The 20,705-nt window shown below is 39.3% G+C and overlaps 1 protein-coding gene across 2 annotated transcripts; it reads right to left on the reverse strand.

Annotated features, from left to right (window-relative positions):
* Positions 1 to 615: 615 nt before the first annotated feature.
* SUB1 (SUB1 regulator of transcription) lies at positions 616 to 19,077 on the reverse strand. Of its 2 annotated transcripts, none has more exons than XM_038535399.1 (5): positions 18,985 to 19,077; positions 16,355 to 16,427; positions 14,402 to 14,524; positions 3,277 to 3,385; positions 616 to 1,582 (listed from the first exon to the last, which is right to left on the reverse strand). In XM_038535399.1, exons 2-5 carry the CDS (start codon positions 16,424 to 16,426, stop codon positions 1,503 to 1,505), a joined length of 384 nt encoding a protein of 127 aa, XP_038391327.1. In that variant the 5' UTR covers position 16,427; positions 18,985 to 19,077; the 3' UTR covers positions 616 to 1,502. The 2 variants fall into 2 exon arrangements, with proteins under 2 accessions (XP_038391327.1, XP_038391326.1); XM_038535398.1 differs by lacking the exon at positions 18,985 to 19,077 and adding an exon at positions 18,079 to 18,133.
* Positions 19,078 to 20,705: the final 1,628 nt, after the last annotated feature.

The following is a 20,705-nucleotide window of genomic DNA, read 5'->3' on the forward strand; positions in this document are numbered from 1 at the left end:
TTTGAAATCAAGTCCTCGACAATTCTACTATAAAATGTTTTAGACGCAGTAATCAAACTTGGTATAATAGTGCAACTCTGATATGGCAATAAACCATTTAAGATTAGCTACCAAAAACAATGTTACCAAGAATTTTTTTTTACAGGTCTTTAAACCTTTCAACTATTCCATCTAGAATTGTGTTCTATAAATGTGATCAAAATATCATGTGTTTCATTTAGTTTGAAGAGAATTCCTTCTTCTTCACTGCCACTTTCTTTCATTTCAGTTGTAGTTCCCTTAAATTCTCCTAAGGCACACTATGCCGTGTTTATTGCTGCAAAGCCCCTGAAATCTGTGCCTCAATCTGGATCTGCTTATCACTATGCTTCAATGAAAATTATTTCAGAGTGCCTGCTAAAACTTCGTAACATTAAGTCTAGAATACTACTGTTCAGTAGACTAACTGCAAAGGAATCAAGTCTACTAAGAAAAGGCCAAAAAACAGAAGTATATGTTCCATATACTCTTTCTTCCAAAAACTAACCAGATGACCTACTATGACAGTAAAGCTCAGTGATATTCCTGGCTATATATAATCCATACTCGATGTTACAAAATAAAATGTTAGGCCAGTAAGCTTTCACAATTTTTATTAAATCCTAATCTAATATAACAGTATCTGATTTTTTATAGACATCATCCCATGGTGAACAAGTTTAATAAGTGAAAGCAAATCAGACATCTAAGTCATTATTCTCTGCAGACTAAGCAATAAGGTAACTACACAGAACACTACAGGTAACGACATACACTTACTTGCTCAGTTTTCATACAAGCCATGTTTATCAAACTATATCTCCTAATATTTAATACAGTAGAATTAGTGATTGTAGTTCTCATATATTTTAATTACAAGTACCTTATTGAGATAACTAACATTTTGACAGTTTCACTGACTTTCCAAATTAGTATAATATATTCAAGAAAAAGAGCAAAAAGTGAAATGAAAACGGAACATGACAAGTTACAAAAGGAAAACAATGTAAAGAGAAAAGGGGGGGAAGGGAAATATCACTGGAAATACCAACAAGTCTAGACATTGGGCTGGAAGAAAATAGATCAACTATGGTTTTCACAAGTCAGAGTTTATAAATTCAATGCAATACAAATCCTTTTGAATGTAAAAGCCATGGTGAAACTAACAGGTCTATAAACTGTTACTTTTGGCCTTAAACAGTACCAATTCTTTTGAAAAAAGGCCACAACAGTTAAGATTGTATTACTTGATTTTATTTTACACTAGGTGGCGGGCACAAAGCAATCCTCCTTAATCAAGTTGACAATTAGCTTCACTCAGAACACTTTTAATAATGCACATAAAAAAAAAGTATTCAATCTTACAAATTGTTCTGCAATCCAAATATACAATAGCTTGGAAAACAACGTTTAGAAAACAAAAGCCAATGTAAAAAGACAGATTAAAACAACTAGAACAGTACAGGTTTTATATGGCTCTGATTTTACAGTTTTCTTACTGCATCATCAATGTCAGAAATCTGTTCCTTCAGCTGGCTCCATTGCTCAGGATTTAAAGAAATACCTAAAACAAAGTTTTAAAAGTTTAAAGTCAGAAATCTATTTAAGCTTTGACAATTTTCATACTTCCAACTAAAATACTTTTTTATAGACAAATGCCAATGGTACCATACTGAGAGTCAAATATTGTTAATTACATATTCATCACAATTACCCGAGCAGACCAGTCTTATGTTCATTTTTATGTCCAACATTGTATCCTGCATAATACTTATGATAGCCTGTGAGAACAAATGATTTGAAGATGTAACTCACAAAAGCTTGCAACCAAGCAGGCAGGCCTAAGTGGCCAGGTCCAGATTTGGCATGTGACACTCCATTTCTGTATCTAATTGGTTCCAAAATTTGCTCAAAATTTCTATAGGAATTCAAGGTGAACAACTTTGTGCTAAGTTCTCCCAGAAGCATTCATTTCATTTTGGAAAAATTCCTGGGATGTGACCCAAACAGGAGTTCTCAGAATGTACACAGTGGTTAAAAATGCATTCTGGAGTCCTGCTGTCCGGGTTAAAATACCAGCCTCCCTATCACTAACTATATGACCTTAAAAAAGGGGGGGGGGGGGGGGGCAGGGATATTATCTGAGCCTCAGTCTCACCAGTAAAATGGTATTTACACCTCAAAGCGGTGTTGTGAGTCAATAAATGAGTTACTCTGAATAAAAAGCCTATCATCTGACACATAAGTAAACATTTAAAATGTCAGCTAATAACAGGTCTTTTCTATTTAAGAGGTAAAAATGTGAAGAGAAAGTACTTTGCACTTGGAACTTCTAATATTCTAATACTTGACCTATACAAACAGAGAAATAAACTAAACAGAGAAATAAACTAGAAGTGGAAGAATTACTGTATTTCTCAGAAAACTGCTGGGAGACCATGAAATTGAGAGGAAGGCAGAAGAACATAGTGGGTCAACACTTTGGAAGGACTTTAAAGCTATCAAATTGTTTTAGTAAACATTTGCAGGAACAAAAAGAAATCTGGCATAGGGCACAATGAAATGACTTGAATGAGTAATCCAGCAGTAGCCCTGAATAAGAAAACAGGTTAGGTTCAATTAACCTAAGATCTGTATGAAGCAAACAAGTGGTCCTTCAAGATGACAAACAGGCAGAGTAGAAGATGATAAGGAGGTATTTTTTTATTAGCTAAAGATCAACCTGTAACAGCCAACTACCCAAACATATGAATTTGTTAGTACATAAACACTCTAGCTATATGAGAAGTATGCTTCTACGATGCAGATATGCCTGGGACTGGGTGAAGCACAACAGAAAAAGGACAAAGACCCACTAAAAGGATACTCACCCCCCCCCCCCCAACAGATATCCTTCAGGAGACGAACCCAAAGGAAACACTGTAAACCAGAATTTTTGATTCCTAATTTTACAACTTCCCAGATAATGTCTACCCAAGAACTCATGTAAATTTTTTTTTTTAAGTTCTATCCAAGCAAATTAGCAGCCAAATGAAGTGATATTAGGGGTATAATTTTTTCTGGGTTGTATTCCAACAGCTATTTAAGATATGTCACTAAAATAAGTTAAATACCATGTCTAAAAGATTACTACTACTCATGAACTGAATGAGGATGCTCCAAATGCACTGCCAACATTATTTGTTTCAAATAAGGTAGGTTACTTTATTTTTAGTTTAGTCCTCATATTAGGACCAAATTCAGGAAATTAAATCTCACCTTTTCTTCCAGGTTTCATTTCACCTTCTGGATCCATCCAATATTCTCTAATATCAATTAGGACTTTCCCTTTAAAGTCCCGAACACTGACGTACCTCATTTTCCCAATCTGCAAAAGAAATAAAAACATGGAAAGGTATTCATTTTTTTTAAGATTTTATTTATTTATTCACGAGACACACAGAAAGAGAGGCAGAGACATAGAGGAAGAAACAGGCCCCCTACAGGGAGCCCCATGTGGGTGTGGGCCAGGATCACACCCTGAGCTGAAGGTAGACGCTCAGCCGCTGAGCCACCCGGGCATCCCAAGGTATTCATTTTCAACAGTGGTGTCCATACTTATATTCACAACTTGCTGCACATTCCTTCTACTTTTAATCATGAAAATAACTACTATTCTCAGTATCAAAACTACAACCAAAGGAAAGGTCACTGTTAAGAAACCTTTCTTAAAAAGATAGAATTAAAGTACATCTCATACTTTCAATCACATTCATGTTAAAGGAATCATTAGTAAAACAGAGCAATACTATGAAAAACAGTATGGAGGTTCTTCAAAAAATTAAAAATAGAATATATGATCTCGAAATGATCCAGCAACCCCACTTCTGGGTATGTACCTAAAAAAAATGAAAGGTCTTGAAAAGATAGTTATTTATATACCTATGTTCACAGCAGCATTACTCACAACAGCCCAAAGATGGAAACAGCCCAAATGTCCATTGTCAGAAGAATGGATAAACAAAATGTGGTATATATACATGCCGTGGAATATTATTCAGCCTTTAAAAAGAAAATGCCATCACATGGATAACTTTGCTGACCTATGCTAAGTGAATTAAACCAGTCACAAAAAAATGCATATTGGGGCACTTGGGTGGCTCAGTCAGTTGAGCATCCGACTCTTGATTTCAGCTCAGGTCATGAGGGTCATGAGATGGGAGTCCCATATAGGGCTCCACACTGGGTGGGGAGTCTGCTTGAGATTCTCCCTCTGCCCCTCCCCACCACACTCAAACTCTCACTCTAAAATAAATAAATCTTTTTTTAAAAAGATGCATATTGTATGATTCCACTATACAAAAGAGCCTAGACTAGTCAGATTCAGAGAGAGAAAGCAGAATGGAGGTTATCAGGGGCCAGGGGAGGAGGTAAGGGGAGTTATTTAAGTATTGCTAGATGGAAAGAGTTCTGGAGATCTGTTTCACAGTAATATGAACATATGTAACACTATTATTGTATGCTTAAAAATGGTTAAGATAGTAAATTTTAGGTTGTCTTTTTTACAATAAAAATCATTAGAAAGTAAACTTTTGCAGTACCAACTACAACCACAAGGAATCCAGGCCCCACTAGCTATATACCATTCTAAGAATCCAGTTACCCAGCAAACAGAACATGAGAAAGCTTTTCCTTTTAGACATTCATTTCAAATAACATCTTTAATACTTCACCCAGTCTCAAATTAAGAACTTAAAACTATCCATAGAAAACCATTTTTCACAAACCTTATATTGTGTTTAACAACTACAAATTTCACAGGGAAGGAAAAGGCTTTACTCAACAAAATGTCTGGAAGCACTTTCCAGGATGTCGTTACACTACTGTAATATACTAACACCCCAACTAAGAAATCATACTTTCTGATCAAAACTTTTAACTCATTCTAAGACTATTCTTCAATTTTAACTAAAAACTGGCTGTGATATTTGTGCTTGGAACACATTAACATGTAAAGATTCTGGATTTAACCTGTTCCTTTCTCTTCCAACTGGGTCCATTGATTATTAAATAATCCTTTTTATTGGGATATCAAATATTACTGTAGACCACAGCTGTGCTGATCAGTAAATTTTATTTGGCATCCATCTTGCCTATGTCCTCTTAGACTGCTTTTCCTTATCCCAGCTAGATCTGGTTCATTTTCCTTTAGTTTTCCACCCTCACATAAGTTTCATGCCCCTACTTCCAGGGTATGCCCCATGCTTTATGGAGAAAATAAAGTCCAATGCGTATGGGTAAGTGCCTTCAAATCTCTCTTCTCTGTATTCACATCATGATCAGTTCTTAAAATTTCTTTACTTTCCCTATGCCATTTCTTGCATATGAAAATTCTTTCCATTGGAGAAATTCTTATCTACCATTTGCTAACATGCTCATTCTCCTTTTTCAATAAAGCATTTCTCTACACTGCAACATTTTATAACTTTCTCCATGTTTCCTTCTTCCTTTTATTGCTAAATTTTAAAAGGAAAAAAATACTGTTTTTAATCATTGAACTCCCACTGCCTAAAGTCACCAGTGATCTTATTGTCAGTTTTAATGGCTTAATTTTTATACAGTCTTCTTTGCACTGCCCGCCCCCCCTCCAGCGCCTATCAATACTGGGTTCCCAGTAAACTGTTTTAATGGATAAATTAAATAGGAACAAAACAATTATCATAGTGAAATTGTTAATTGTGATTTATAATGCTGATTTAGTAACTAAGAAATGTAGAAGTATCTTAGGTAGCTAAGCACTGAACTGTACACATTGTTTCATTTTGGTTTTTACAGTAAACCCACTCTGTAGTAAGCCCACCAGCTACCTGAATATATATATTAAAATGTACTGAAACCCTACTAAATAAAGTGATACTGAAAAGTCAAGTAACAGTTTGGAGTGGGCTTGAGCAAGTGACAGAGACCTTAGGTATTAGGACCTAACCTTGAACATAATAGCTCATTAATTAAGTAAAAGAAAAAAATGACAAGGGCATAGAAGGGACTAACAAAGATAAAACACTGCTGAGACTCAAGACAGGTTGAACAGATGGAGCTATACTGAAGAGGACTTGAAAAACCAGGAAGAGAACTCTGGAATTTGTAGGTTCTTGAGCTAAGGACAAAAAAAAATAAAAAATAAAAAAAAAAAAAAACACAGAGGCAGAAAAAATACTGCCACTACTCTCTTCTGCAAGGCTTGTATTCCTGAGAATCTAAAATATGAAAATAGGGGATCCCTGGGTGGCTCAGTGGTTTCGCGCCTGCCTTTGGCCCAGGGCGCGATCCTGGAGTCCTGGGATCGAGTCCCACATCAGGCTCCTGGCATGGAGCCTGCTTCTCCCTCTACCTGTGTCTCTGTCTCTCTATGTCTATCATAAATAAATAAAAATAAATCCTTAAAAAAATAAAATATGAAAATAGACTTAAAACTTTAAAATCTCACTAGAAAAAGAATAAAAAAGACTGAAAACAAACCTTTCTTTTAAAGAGACAAACATGTTGTAAGTATATTAATGGCATTTTACTACTCAAATTACTACAACTATTCAACTATTTTAAAGAACATGGAACAATATAATGAACACACAACAAATGGATAGCTAGGTACTTTAATTTCTACCCTTGCTCCCTAGAAACTTCTCAGAAGCTCCTTTACCCATGACTTCATCGAGGTGTATTATAAATATTTTTGTTTGCTACAGATTAACAGAAGCGGCATTTTCTTCCTCCCAAGGGTGCTTGAGCTGAACCACATGAAGGCTATTCTTCAGCCTTTTTTTCTTTTTTAATTTTTATTTATTTATGATAGGCACACAGTGAGAGAGAGAGAGGCAGAGACACAGGCACAGGGAGGCTCCATGCACCAGGAGCCCGACGTGGGATTCGATCCCGGGTCTCCAGGATCGTGCCCCTGGGCCAAAGGCAGGCGCCAAACCGCTGCGCCACCCAGGGATCCCTCTTCAGCCATTTCTACCATGATACTGGAATTGAACACATTAGCCAAATAAAGTTGAAATTAAAAAAAAAAAAAAAAGTTGACCATCCATAGCCAAAACTTTGTGATTTTACAATTTAATGTCCTTAACCACTTTCCAAATACCTTGTTTTTGATGTATATAGTAAACAAGAAACTATTCAAAGTAAGAAAAAAGTATAGATCAGTAAAATGGTAATCTAAATTTTGCTAACGTTTCAGAGAACACCAGCACTGAAGAGCTGTGGGGCTGGATGGAAGCGAAAATGTGGAAACACAGACTAATAGTGCTCTACCAAAATTTGAGTCTCTTATTATAATCTAAAATTTACTGTGCATTTTGTAACTAATCCCCAGGGTATCAGTGTTCATTTTAACATAGAAAATTTTAATGAACATCCCAAAGAGGGGGCCCTACAGGAAAATGCACCATGTTTATCCCTATGGCTTTTCATTCTCTGATACCACACCAGCAAAACTACAGCAGTACACATATTTGCTCCAGAGTTTACACAACAGTGGATGGCATCAGAGGAAGGAGAGAGTTAGAACAATGCTTTGCCCCTAAGATGAAAAACAAGGCATGAATGTCTATGCTCACCACCTGTTTTCAGTATTATAGTGGGATACTAACAATAAAGAAAAAGAATTAAAAGGATGATTAAAACTCACAAATCAACACCACCACAGAAAGTTATAAGGAAGTCTCTAAAAAGGGCACATGTAACCTATAATAAATATACATACAATACACATATATTTACACTAAATTATATAATAACATTTTTTCTAGCAGTAAACTGGAAAATGAAGAGAGAATACATTTATGATAGTATCAAAAAACGTAAAATAGTAGGGGTACCTGGGTGGCTCAGTCAGTTGAAATTCTTGGTTTCAGCTCATGTCCCAATTTCAGGATCATGGGATGGAGCCCCTCTGAGCTCTGCATTCAGCAGGAAGTCTGCTTCTTTCCCTCTGCCCCTCCCTTGGTCCCCCACACAGCATGTGCACACTCTCTCTCTCTCTCTCAATAAATAGACCTTAAAATATATATATAAAATACTTAAGAATAAGTTTAACAAGACCTCTACAATGAAATTCACAAAACAGAAATTCAAGAAGATCTAAATAAATGCAGAGACACCATATTCATGAACTGGAAGACTGCCAGTTCACTGGCACTGCCAACCTGCCTATTCCCAATTTGATCTTCAGCTTTACCCAATCCCAATCAAAATCCCAGTAGGTTTACAGTAAAACTTGACAAGCCTGATTCCATAATGTGTATGGAAATACAAAATTCAAAGAAGAGCAAAAATCCTGAAGGTGAAGAATAATGTCAACGAACCTTTGCTACCTGATTTCAAGACTCACTATAAAAGTGCGGTAACTATGACTGTGATACTGAAGTAAAAGACATACAGGCCAATGGAATAAAAGAGATCAGAAATAGACACATACTTTACATATTTACAGATTTTCATTACAAAGACCCAACATGAAGGACGCCTGGGTGGCTCAGTGGTTGAGCATCTGCGTTTGGCTCACATCATGATCCCAGGGTCCTGGGATTGAGTCCTGCATCAGGCTCCCACAGGGGTCTGCTTCTTCCTCTGCCTGCTGTCTCTGCCTTTCTCATAAATGAATAAATGAATAAAATGAAAATCTTTAAAAAACAAAACAACAAAAAACTAAAATCCAACATGAGTCAATGTCTTTTCAACAAATGGTGTAGAACCACTGGATAGCTCTGTGGGGGCAGAAATGAGCTCAACCTCTATTTCACACCACACACAGAGAAACTAAATTCGACATGGATCACACACCTAAACATGAAAGTTAAAACTATAAAAATTCTAGGGAAAAAAAAAAACTGGCAAAATTTGTGTGGCCTCCGGAGCAGGTAGAGAAATGTCATTAAAGCATTACCCAGGGTAGCCCAGGTAGCTCAGCGGGTTTACAGCCACCTTCGGCCCAGGGCATGATCCTAGAGACCAGGGATCAAGTCCCACATCAGGCTCCCTGCATGGAGCCTGCTTCTCCCTCTGCCTATGTCTCTTTCTCTCTCTGTCTCTCATGAATAAATAAAATCTTAAAAAAAAAAATTTAACCAAAAAAGAAAAGTGATAAAAACTGATTTAATCAAAATTAAAACTTCCTAAAAATGCCTAAGAAAATTAACAGGCAAGCCACAGACCTAAAGAAAATATCCACTATACTTGTAGCTGACAAAGAACTTGTATCTAAAATACATTAAGAACTCTTTCAACTCAATAAATCAAATGACCTCTATTTTTTTAATGGACAAAAAAAAGACTTGTACAAAATCTTCCAAAAAAGATTAAGACAGGAGACAAATGCAAAGTAAACTATAACAAGCTCCTACTACATATCCATTAACTTAGGGGAGTAGCATTAAACCCTGACAAAACCCAATGAGGATATGAAGCAACTAGAATCTCACATGTTGCTAGTGGGTGCATAAAATGGTACAGCTACTACAGAAAAGAGTTTTGACAGCTTCTTATAAAGCTAAACATACATTTAGCCTATGGCCCAGTAAATGTATCTGATACTGACCCAACAAGGAAAAAAATAAATCCACAAAACTTGAACAAGAATGTTCCCATCAGCTTTATTCCTAACAGCCCAAGGTCTATCCAAAGTGAATGGATAAACAAACTGTTATATAATCCTACACTGGAATACAACTCAGCAATAAAATGGAACTACTGATACAATAAGAACTGGCCCCAAGATGTTATGCTGAGCAAAAACCAGGCCCAAAACAATACAAATCGTAGGATTCTGTTTCTACGAGCTTCTAGAACAAGCAAAAAAAATCTATAGTGATAAAATCAGATCAGTAGTTACCTCAGATGGGGGGAATGCCTGCAAAGGGAAGGCAAGAGGGAACTTTCTGGGATAATAGAGCCTTGTTACAAGAGTGTGTTCATTTACCACAGCTCACTAAATTATGCTTAATGTGCACATTTCATTATATATATAAACTATCTCTCAATAACGTTTATTAAAAAAAGAAAGGAACTTGCCCAACAGTCATCACTCCCTTGAGGAGAAATGAAGCTGACAAAGTCACCAACTCCCTTTCCGCCACCAAAAGAAAGAAAAAAAAAAAAAAAAGAAACGAGCAGGAATAATATATAGACAAGATTAATAAAGAAGAGGGATGGCTGAGTGGCCCAGCAGTTGGGGGTCTGCCTTCAGGCGTGATCCCAGGGTCCCAGCATCAGGCTCCCTGCATGAAGCCTGCTTCTCCCTCTGCCTGTGTCTCTCATGAATAAATAAACTCTTTAAAAAAAAGAGAAGAATAAATATCTCTACAATTGTGTTAGGAGAGTAAATAATAAAATCAGATGACAGAATGCATATAATCTTACATGATATAATGTGGAATTTAACAAGGGGGGAAAAAAGCATGTACATTATATTGAACACTGATTCTTAAATTTTTTTGATTAACTTCTCCTTTAGAGATCTGATGAAAGTTATGAATAATTCTTTCATATACCAAAAAAAATTCAAAGAAGAAAATAATTTCATGAGTTTCTAGAATACATATCTGAACCCTCAACCTCACACCAGCTTAATGGTCTCTGTTGGGGTTCCTGAGTAGCTCAGTCAGTAAGTGTCTTCCCTAGGCCCAGGTCATGATCCTAAGGTCCTGGGGTCAAGTCTCACATCGGACTCCCTTTCCTACTCCCAACTTGTGTGCGTGCACTTGCTCTCTGTCCAATAAATAAAATCTTTTTTTAAAAAATTGTCCTGGGCAGCCCCGGTGGCTCAACGGTTTAGCGCCGCCTTCAGTCCAGGGCGTGATCCTGGAGACCCGGAATCAAGTCCCACGTCAGGCTCCCTGCATGGAGCCTGCTTCTCCCTGTGCCTGTGTGTCTGCTTCTCTATGTGTCTCTCATGAATAAATAAAATCTTTAAAAAAAAAAAAATTGTCTCTGTAATGACAGAATTTTAAAGGATCAGGTTTATCCTTAAATAATTAAATCAACTAGGGTAGTATTACTTACCCTTGTTTACCTTTGAAGAAACATACAGATCCAAGTCCCCTGTCTCAACCATTCTAACATTCTAATCTTTTAGGACACAGGTTCTAAATCTTTACAAATAGGTCTCTGGACTGTCTTTAAGATCACGTAAGTCCTACCTCAAGGAGATGACGTCTCTTTGAAACCAAGTTCTTAAATTCAGAGCTGAAGGAACCAGACACAAGCCAAGCATCTAGTAGTATTTCCTCTCTAGTCAAGATTCTGCCCAAAACATTCTGGAGTTTGAATGATCAGTGCAATGACTTTCCTTGGGTACAATTCTCTTCAAGTATTACATTTAAAGAGCTGCTTATGTTTATGTACGCTGCTTACCAGACGATTATTTCTCAAGTGATGGATATGGAGATTTAAAAAAAAATCTTGTCTTAGAGTTACTAATAGCCAAACAGTTCTAATTTAGATTTTAGATCTATTTGTTTTTGACAAAGTATAACTGAGAACTTGAGTCCTGACAGATGCTAGCAATGTCTTAAGTTCCATTTGGTGAGCTGTCTTCAAGGCCCTTTCTTGGTGTTAAAAAAAAAAAAAAAAACACACACACACACACACACAAAAAACACACAGCTATTTATAAACACACACCCCTTTACAAAACACGAGTTTAATTTTTCCTTCCAAAAACCTCACCCTAAAAAAAAAACAAAAAAACAAAAAAACAAAAACAAAAACAAAAACCTCACCCTTCACCCGGCTAATAAAATTATCAAACCATTATTACAAATGAAAATGAAGCCCTCGTTTTATATTATACAACCAATGTATTCTAACATGCTCTTAAACCAATTAAAATTAAGTATTACCACCCAGCTATTTTTCTGTAGCCAAAATACCATTACAAGGAAAAAGCTATAATGGCAACAAAACTAAAGATTATCTCTTAGGAAAAAAAAAAAAGATTATCTCTTAGAATGCCTATCACTACTAAGATCTCTGAAAAGTCACTTTAAAAATAAAATACCTGGTTCCTCCTAGAGGCACTTTCAAATGGGTGAGGAGCCTCGTAGCTGTATGATGTTCAAGAAGCTTTCCAAGTGAGATTTTAAAATTGAACTCACTTTATTTGGTGAAATAACCATCCCCTAAAAATAGATCTGGTTTTCCCCAAGCTGTTCTAACAGAATACAATCTCTAAATGTGGGTCCTGGTTTCTTCAATGTACAAGATAAAACCCATTAAAATGACACAGATACTCTTATTACACAGGCAAAGGTAGGTGTATGGTGAACAAGAACAGATCAGAGAAAAGCCCAAGATAGTTGCCCAGGTACTTGAAAGTTTTTACCTCCATGGCACATATTAAGTTAAAATATTCCAACGCAGTACTTCATTCTACCTAACAGAGTCTATGAAAGGAAGGGACAGCCTCTTACAGATATCACATTTCATTCTGCCCCTTAAGAGAGCTTCCCACAGCACTCAGAATAATACTCAAACTCCTAAAAATGACCTTCCAACAGGAAAATGGCACAAGACCTGCCCCTCAACCTCCTTACCAACTAGATCTACACTCAACCAGAATTCCCAAGCTCCAGCCACAAAATATTTGCACAAGTCTCTCTACTCTGAAAAGGATTCCCTCTTCATGTGACTGGCTCCTCCTTTATGCCTTAAGCTTCAAGTATCACTTCTTTAGAAAGAGATTCCTAGAGCAACTTCTCTGTTAAAACAATCTGCCTTTTTACGTCTCAGCTCCTATCATAACTTAAATTATGTGTTTTATGACTATAATATTTATCCCTCATAAATTCCATGGAACCAGAGACCACATCTACTTGGCTCATCACTACACACTCAGAATTCAGCAAGGTCTGATGAAATACAGTAATCATTCAACTTATTATCAACTCAAAGAAATGAGGGCCCTTTCATAATTCTTCCTTATATACAGTGACTGATGTTCTCTACCAAATTAGTCTCCTCCCCTATTCTACCCATAACTAAAGAATTCATCTGCATTTTGTCTATACTTTTAATATATTTTGACAAAGAAATACATGACTTGATATCGTCATAGTGAAATGATTACTAGTCAAGAAAATTACAGTATCAGTTTAGTTACCATTTATCATGGGATCAGTGTACCTGAAAACTGTCTTAGCATATTCTGTGCTCCATCGTATTATATATAGCCATTACGTGTGTTTTCCTTATCCACACACAGAACTAAGCAAAAGCGAGTAAAAATATCCAACTTCTATTTTCCCAATCTTTTTTTTAAAAAAAGATTTTATTTATTTGAGAGACAAAGAGAAAAAAAAAAGCAGGGGGAGAGAAAAGGGAAAAGCAGACTCCTCCTGGAAGCCTGACTGGCTCGATCCCAGGGCCAACCGTGGGGCCCTTGGACAAAGGCAGACCCTTAACTAACTGAGTGACCCAGAACCCCTATTTTCCCATTCTAACCTTAATCCTGGCATTATCTTTCAAGGCCATTAGGAAGTTAAAAATATGTATAAAAAATATGTATTTAACCTTAATCCTGGCATTATCTTTCAAGGCCATCAGAAAGTTAAAAATATGTAGTTTAAAATATGTATTATGAAATAATGTGTTTTATATATACATACATGTGTGTACATATATGCATACATGTATACAAGTCAAATGTTTGCAGCTTCAATCTGTCCAACATTTTGGCCTCAACTAATATTTGCCCCCCGCCCTTGAAACATTTCCCTTGCTTTACCTAGATTTTCAATCTTATTTTATTCCCCATAATATACAGAGGGCCAATTTCAGTAAATCCATTTGCCTCTCCTGTTTTTTGTTTTTGTTTTTGTTTTTTTTTTCTTTTTAAGGTTTATTTTAGAGCATGAGCAAGCATGAGTAGGGGGAGGGGCAGAGAGAGGAGGAGAGAGAGAATCTCAAGCAAGCACCCTGCTGAGGGCAGAGCCCAACACAGGATCCATCCCAGAACCCTGAGCAGAAATCAAGAGTCCGACGCTTAACCTACTGAGTCACCCAGGTGCCCGTCACCTCTTCTTAACAAGCCCAAACTATGTAGGCCAAATTGGTGCTGCTTCTCCAGTAATATCCCATCCATATCACACAGCCCAATACTAGACCTACCTCCTCCAAACTGCTTCCTAATAAATGTGCAGTTATCAATCTTTTTGGATGTCTGTAACTTTTAAATTGTTTTACACTTAGCCAAACTACAGGCTTCTAGACTTTAACAATAATCTAGCATCTTATAAATTATTTCTATGAACTTGTTTGTGTATTTCAATGAATATCCTTAATATGATACATGTTAGATTACTTTTAACATCTGTCAGATCAATTCCTCTGGATCTAAGGAAATTACCTGAAACATGTTATCATCTCTGCTGCTGCTGCTCTGCTTAGAGGATGACAAGGCTCTTGAAGTTTCGCCAGTCTTTTGCTTCTTCACAGGTTTCTCTGGCGTAACTTGCTTTTTCCTCTTTAACTTGAAAGAAAAACAAGCATAATGGTTAAAATTTGCACACATAAGACACATCTCAGGTTCAACACTTCATTACTTTTTAAGACTTAAAAGATCAAAGGACTGCATTTATTAAGAAAGAAAACCATAAATATATACACAGGCAAGTTTCACTTGACGATATAACCATGGAGCTAAGATCTAACAGTGTTTTCAAAATATCTTCTCAGAAGCCAAAAAAAACCACTTCAGGCATCACAGTGATAATAACCAGAGAAACAATCCTTTTCTAGACCAGTATCCCACATATGATTTCCTTGGAAGGGGGTAAAAAAGATAGAAATGAAGGCCTGCTGCTTTTGAATAAGCTTTTGGAAGCCGTAAGTCTACTAAAGTTAGCAACTTGTTTCTTATAAAAGGTATGTATTAATTAGAAAAAACATAACCAACTAACTCTAATCTAGAATGTTATTTACGCCCTGCCTATTTCAAAAGGGACTTAAATTGACTTTGAAAACTTAGGAATATGCTAAGAAAGCTATTTACTACCGGGCATTAGAAGTCAACAACTCAAGAACTCCCTTATCACAAATAAAAAAAAAAAAAAAAGAAAAGAAAATTTCACTGGAAGTGGACAGCAATATGCTAGATTAGCATTCAAAATCAAAACAATGTTTTAAATAAAGCAGCATTGTAAAAACTTTATATAGCCTCATTCTTAATACAACCTAACAGCCAATGAAAACCAGCAGAGTTCCAAACCTAAACAGCAGAGGGCAGTCATGTTCCCTAATGGGAAGTAAAAACTAATAATGTTAGTATATTACTAAATTAGATGGAAGTAGGTAAAATATACACATGTATATAAACTGAAAAAAAATGAATGTATTTAATGTGTTTATAGGATTAATAGTACTATTATGGACAAACAGCAAAAATTAACTCAGCTCAATAAAGCAGAAAGTGATTTTTCTTTACATCAGGGCCTGTATATTCTCTATGGACTGGCACATAAGAGCTCAGTAAAAATTTATTAAATGAATATTCAAAAGCCATACTTAGTGCAAATAAAAAAAGCTAATAGATATTTTTTTCTGGAGTATAGCTATGTATGCTCTTTGAGGTCTTATTCCAACCTTTAGGTTAATATTCTGTATTTCCCTAAAGGTCCATCTTCTCCAAGAGTTTCCCATAAGCTCACTTAACTAACACTGCCAAATGAACTTGAGACATCATTATGCAAGCTCCTAGGAAATAAAAAACAGTTCCGCATTGAAGGAAGCTCTGACTACAGTGTGAGTTGCTCAGTTAGGCGGAATACAACACTTTCAGCAGAGTTGTCATCTCATGTAAAAAAGCCCGCTATCAAAATGAGTAATTTCATGTTAGCTTTGCTGGGTCTTGATTTAACTAAAAGGAGAGGACCAGAGTAAATAATAATCTAACCTAAAATGTAAGCTTGGTACATTTTAAGTAATCCTAGTGGGCTGGATAAAGATCAATGGCTGAGAAGGCAGTCAAATTTCTGAATAAAGACAGAGGCTCTGGCCTAATTCTAATGCTGCTCCCCTTAGAGAATAAGGTGGTAATTCTATAGCTTTAGGGTTCCTAGAAGTCCTTGATGTGAGACTCCTTTAAGTCTAAAGATTTGCTCAAGTCAGGCGTAGGGGCCAGGAGCCTGCTCGGTCAAGTACCCTAGGCACCTTCAAGTGGTCCAGGAGCCATGTGCACTTTCAGAGACCCCCATCTAGGCTCTCCCATTACCATTCCTATACGCCTTACTGTCCTTCAGACCTGAATGCGAGAAATACTGCTGAATGAAGTATCAGAGAAATGACTTGCATTAATAGTCACCTTTTTGTCAACCTCACTGTCAGAATCGCTGCCAGAAGAGCTTGAAGAAACAAGTTCCTTTGATTTAGGCATTCTGAAAGAAAAATACATTATACACAATAATTTACAAATTGTTCTATTACCTTTGACTTAACTCCTTCCGAAGCAAAAATTCAGGAAGTTCCATGGTTCTACCATTTTGTGGTACTGGAGTTGTTACGCTAAGCACAATGCTAAAATTCTTAGTCTATACTCTTCCAATTGAAAAGAACACCCAGAACTAGCCAGGAGAATCCCGCAAAGAGAAAGAATTCAATGTCATACACATCTCACACTCCTACACCCCTTTCTCAAAGCCCATCGGGTCTTTTTATACTTCATTTTAGACGAGTTAGAGATTTATGAGTAAGATAAATTACAAGGCAGCTGACAGCAATCTCTGTTAAAACCAGGAATAGGAAAATTCTCAGCACTGCTTTCTATTTCTCACTGATGAGACCTAACAGCATTATTCACTGCATGAACTGACCTCAACATTCAGAGAACATGGGGAACAGCTGCACTATACAGATGTAATTCATTTGCCTGTATAATCCTATTTTTTCATATTTTGTTTAAGTTCTTAATTTTCCTTGGCTTTTTGACCATGCCATCAAAATAAGCACTAATTCAGAGTTCACACGGCTGTACATAATTTTTTACAGTTCATTACATTTCACACTGATGTTCCACTCTGAAATATAACTAAATTTTGAAGAATCTGCTTAGGGGAGGGGCAAAATCTTTTCTCAAATTCATACTTTGACCCTAGCTCCCCCAGAGGTACATAGTACATAACCCAGTATCCTGCTTTCCAGTAGACTTTTACTGAGTGCCTGAGCACAGCAGGACAGAGTCCTATGCGTATCTACGTTTGCAGAGACTTTAAAAAAAAGAAAGCTAAAGCCCAAATTTCAGAGCATTCCAGGACACTCTTTTCAAGGCACTTGATAATACCAGGCGAATTTGAATTATCAAAGTATCTTAGGCTGTCTCCATCTCCAAAAAGACTGAGTCCTATTAGTTTTTGTACTCCCTAAAGGGCCCCATGTATGCAGCACACAGTCTGTAAATGTTGAATAAAAGGGGAAAAAAAAAACCACTTCATTTTCTCCTCAAAGAATACTAAGGAATCCAGCTCTCCAGATTAAACTTGCCTTGGCACCAACGCTAAATGTGTTCCACAAGAGGAGGTCAAGGTAAAAGAAGTGGGCCATCCATCCCGATCCTGGCCACTAATTTCAAAAAGCTCAAACATGCTCAACCAGCCATGCTGATTTTAACTGGTAATTTCGTGATGAGAACAGTAAATTCGGGGGGCGGGGGGGGGGGGGGTGAACCAGCAGCGTTCAGAACCACATTTTATATCCTATGGCTGCTACTGCTCCATTTTACAACCGGAACTCCAAAAGCAATTCAGGTTTTTCTACGCTAGTAGCTAATAACGTCAACAATCATTTTTTTAAAAGGTAATTAAATTAGACATAACCATTTTTTTCCCCACTTTGAAACAGTCAAGCATAACTATACGGTCTATTAATAAAAGCTGCGGGCGAGGCGGGGGGGGGGGGGGGGGGGAGGGAGGGCAGCCTAAGATCATTTCAAAGAACGACCTCGTAATTAACCCAAATTAGAAGGCCATTCAACAAAAACAAAAACCAAAACAAAACATTAAAAAAAAAGGAGAAGAAAAAGGTAATGCTAACTGAAGCCACTCTGAACTCGGGACAAGATACATTCCCACGTTTACTTCATGAATCTTCGCCCTTCAAAAGAAAAAGGAGGAAGGCCAGTAATTCAGGCAGGTGATGCTAAAATGCTAAAGCGTAGAATAATATACAAAAACGCCACTGGGGGGGGGGGGATCTTCGGTCTTTGAGGAACGGCGTGGAGGGAGGACTGGAAAAGCCGAGGTGAGCATCAACCGGGACTAACGAGGGCAAAGCGAGCGTGCGGGGCCCCACGGCCGCCAGGGGGGCGCGCGCGAGGACGCCGCCGGGACGCCGGGCCGCGGCGGCTGAGGAGGGGGAGGCAGGCCGGTCGCAGGGGGCGTGGGAGGCGGCCAAGTGCGGAGGAGACCGTGTGGAAGGGGAGGGACTTGCACCAAGCGCCATTTTCTCCTCTCGAAGCGTGAGCTCCCCCGCGCGCCGGCCGCCCTCCCCCCGCGCCCTCAGCCCCGCTCCGACGCGGGCCGCCCTCGCCCTCGCCCTCCCCCAGACGCCCCCCCACCCTGGGCGCCGGCCCGGGAGCCCCAGCCAGGCCTCGGGGGGGGGGCCGGCGTCCGCGCCGCCGCTGCATTGTCCCGGGGGGCGTCCGGCCCCGTCCTCGCGGCTCCCCGCCCCGCCCGGCCGCGCCCCGCCGCCCCCCGCCGCCCGCGGCCGCCGCGCCAGAGCCAAGCCCGGAGCCAGCGTGTGGCGCCGAGGGGCCTGCAGCGCCTGGGCGCGGGTCGGCGACGGAGGCGGGCGAGGCCCGGCGGCGCCGCCGCTCGCGCGGACGCGGCCTGCGGGCGGGGGAGAGGCCGCGGGCGGCCCGCGGCCCGGGGCGGGGGCGGGGGCGGGGGCGGGGGCGGCCGGGCCGGGTTCGAGGGGTGGGGGCGGGGAGCCGGCACTCACGCTCCACTCTCGCGGCCGAACTGCCTTCTGCTCGCTCGCTTGCAACTGACAGAGAAACGGAAGTGACGGAAGCCCGGAGACGCCGGCCCCGCCCCTTTGGGGCTGCGCACACGTGACGGGGCGTGGCCTCGCCGCCGAAACCAACACCGAAACCCTTTCCAGGGCCTTAAAGGGACCGGCCCTCGTCCTGAGCCGGTCCCTTGAGAGTGAGATGCTCTGCAGATGGCGTCTCACCTGTGAGTGGATGAGGGCACGAATGAAACGGGAAGGAGCAACATTGAGCTTTGCACGTGTTCCACAAATATTTCTTTTTTTTTTTTTAAAGATTTTATTTATTTATGAGAGACACGGAGAGAGAGGCAGAGACACAGGCAGAGGGAGAAGCAGGCTCCCTGCAGGGAGCCCGATGCAGGACTCGATCCCAGGACCCCGGGATCACGCCCTGGGCCTGGGCCGAAGGCAGGCGCTAAACCTCTGAGCCACCCGGGCTGCCCAAATGTTTCTTGTACTAAAGTGAAATGTCCATACTGAAAAAGCCCATTTTATGGCCCTTACCCCCATCCCCAGTATTTAACTCTGGTTTGTAAAATCCGAAGGAAATAGGCCAAAGTCACACATTCAATTCCAGAAAGTATAAGAAATCTTAACAGAAGTCCTTGGCCACACACACCCTTATGTTTAAACTGATTCCTAGAGGTAGTTCGCAGAAGACAAGAGAAATCTATAGCACAAGCAAGAACACGGCCAAGAGATTATTTGAGTGTATGTTTAATGAATGCCTACTCTAGCCAAGAATATATATAAAGCTTTATTTATCCAACACACATTTATCAAGCACCCACTATGTGCCAGGCACTGCATGAGGCACTTTGCATACATTACTCATCTTAACAAGCACTTTCCAAAGTAGGAATAATTAATTACTCTATTTCCTAATGAAGAAAAACCAAGGTTCAACAAGGCTGAATAAGCATCTGGAGGTTATACAGGGAGTGAGTCACGATTCAAACGCCCCGCTGCCTGACTCACACTACTGCAGACGGAGGGAGAATGCAAAAGTTCTTATCCCTTTCCCGTTCATGCAGCGTCAGGCTAGATAACCACTTTCAAAAAATGAAACACTTACTGTATAATTCCTTTTATATGATGTTCCCCAAAAAAGGCAAAAATAATCTATGGGGATCTAGGTCAGGTTACCCTCAGGGGATATCACTTCAAGTATGAAGGAATCTGCTAGGATGCTGAATACGTCTTGGTCTGGGTGACAGTGACACAGGTGTACACAGATGTAAGATTTCACTTAATATTTGTACATTTCACAATACACAAGATACACTTCAATGAGAAAGTTGAAAAGGTAAAAAGTACTTAATTTGTAAAAAAAAAAAAAAAAAAAAGAACATACTTAACAGCCACTGTTCTAGCATGGTTGCTTGCTAGCCTAGAGCTTGCATGCCCAAAGGAAGTTTGGGGAGCTCCCTCATCAACACTATGGCCCGCTGACCAGAGTTCCCTTGAGGCCAACAGTGCCCTAGGGCATTGTGGGGGGCATTGTGGTTGTACTGAACTCAATACTGGGGTAACTAGAGGATCACTGGGCTTCCCAGGCCCTGAAAGCCGTGAATGTGGCTCTCCCTGGAAACCTGGGGCTGGCTGAGAAGGGACAGGGTGCAGAGCTCTGGCTGTAGCCTTCTGCCACCCAACCTCTCCTCCTTCTTCTC

The sequence above is a fragment of the Canis lupus genome, chromosome 4, assembly GCF_011100685.1.
Source record: "Canis lupus familiaris isolate Mischka breed German Shepherd chromosome 4, alternate assembly UU_Cfam_GSD_1.0, whole genome shotgun sequence".
Classification (NCBI taxonomy): Eukaryota; Metazoa; Chordata; class Mammalia; order Carnivora; family Canidae; genus Canis; species Canis lupus.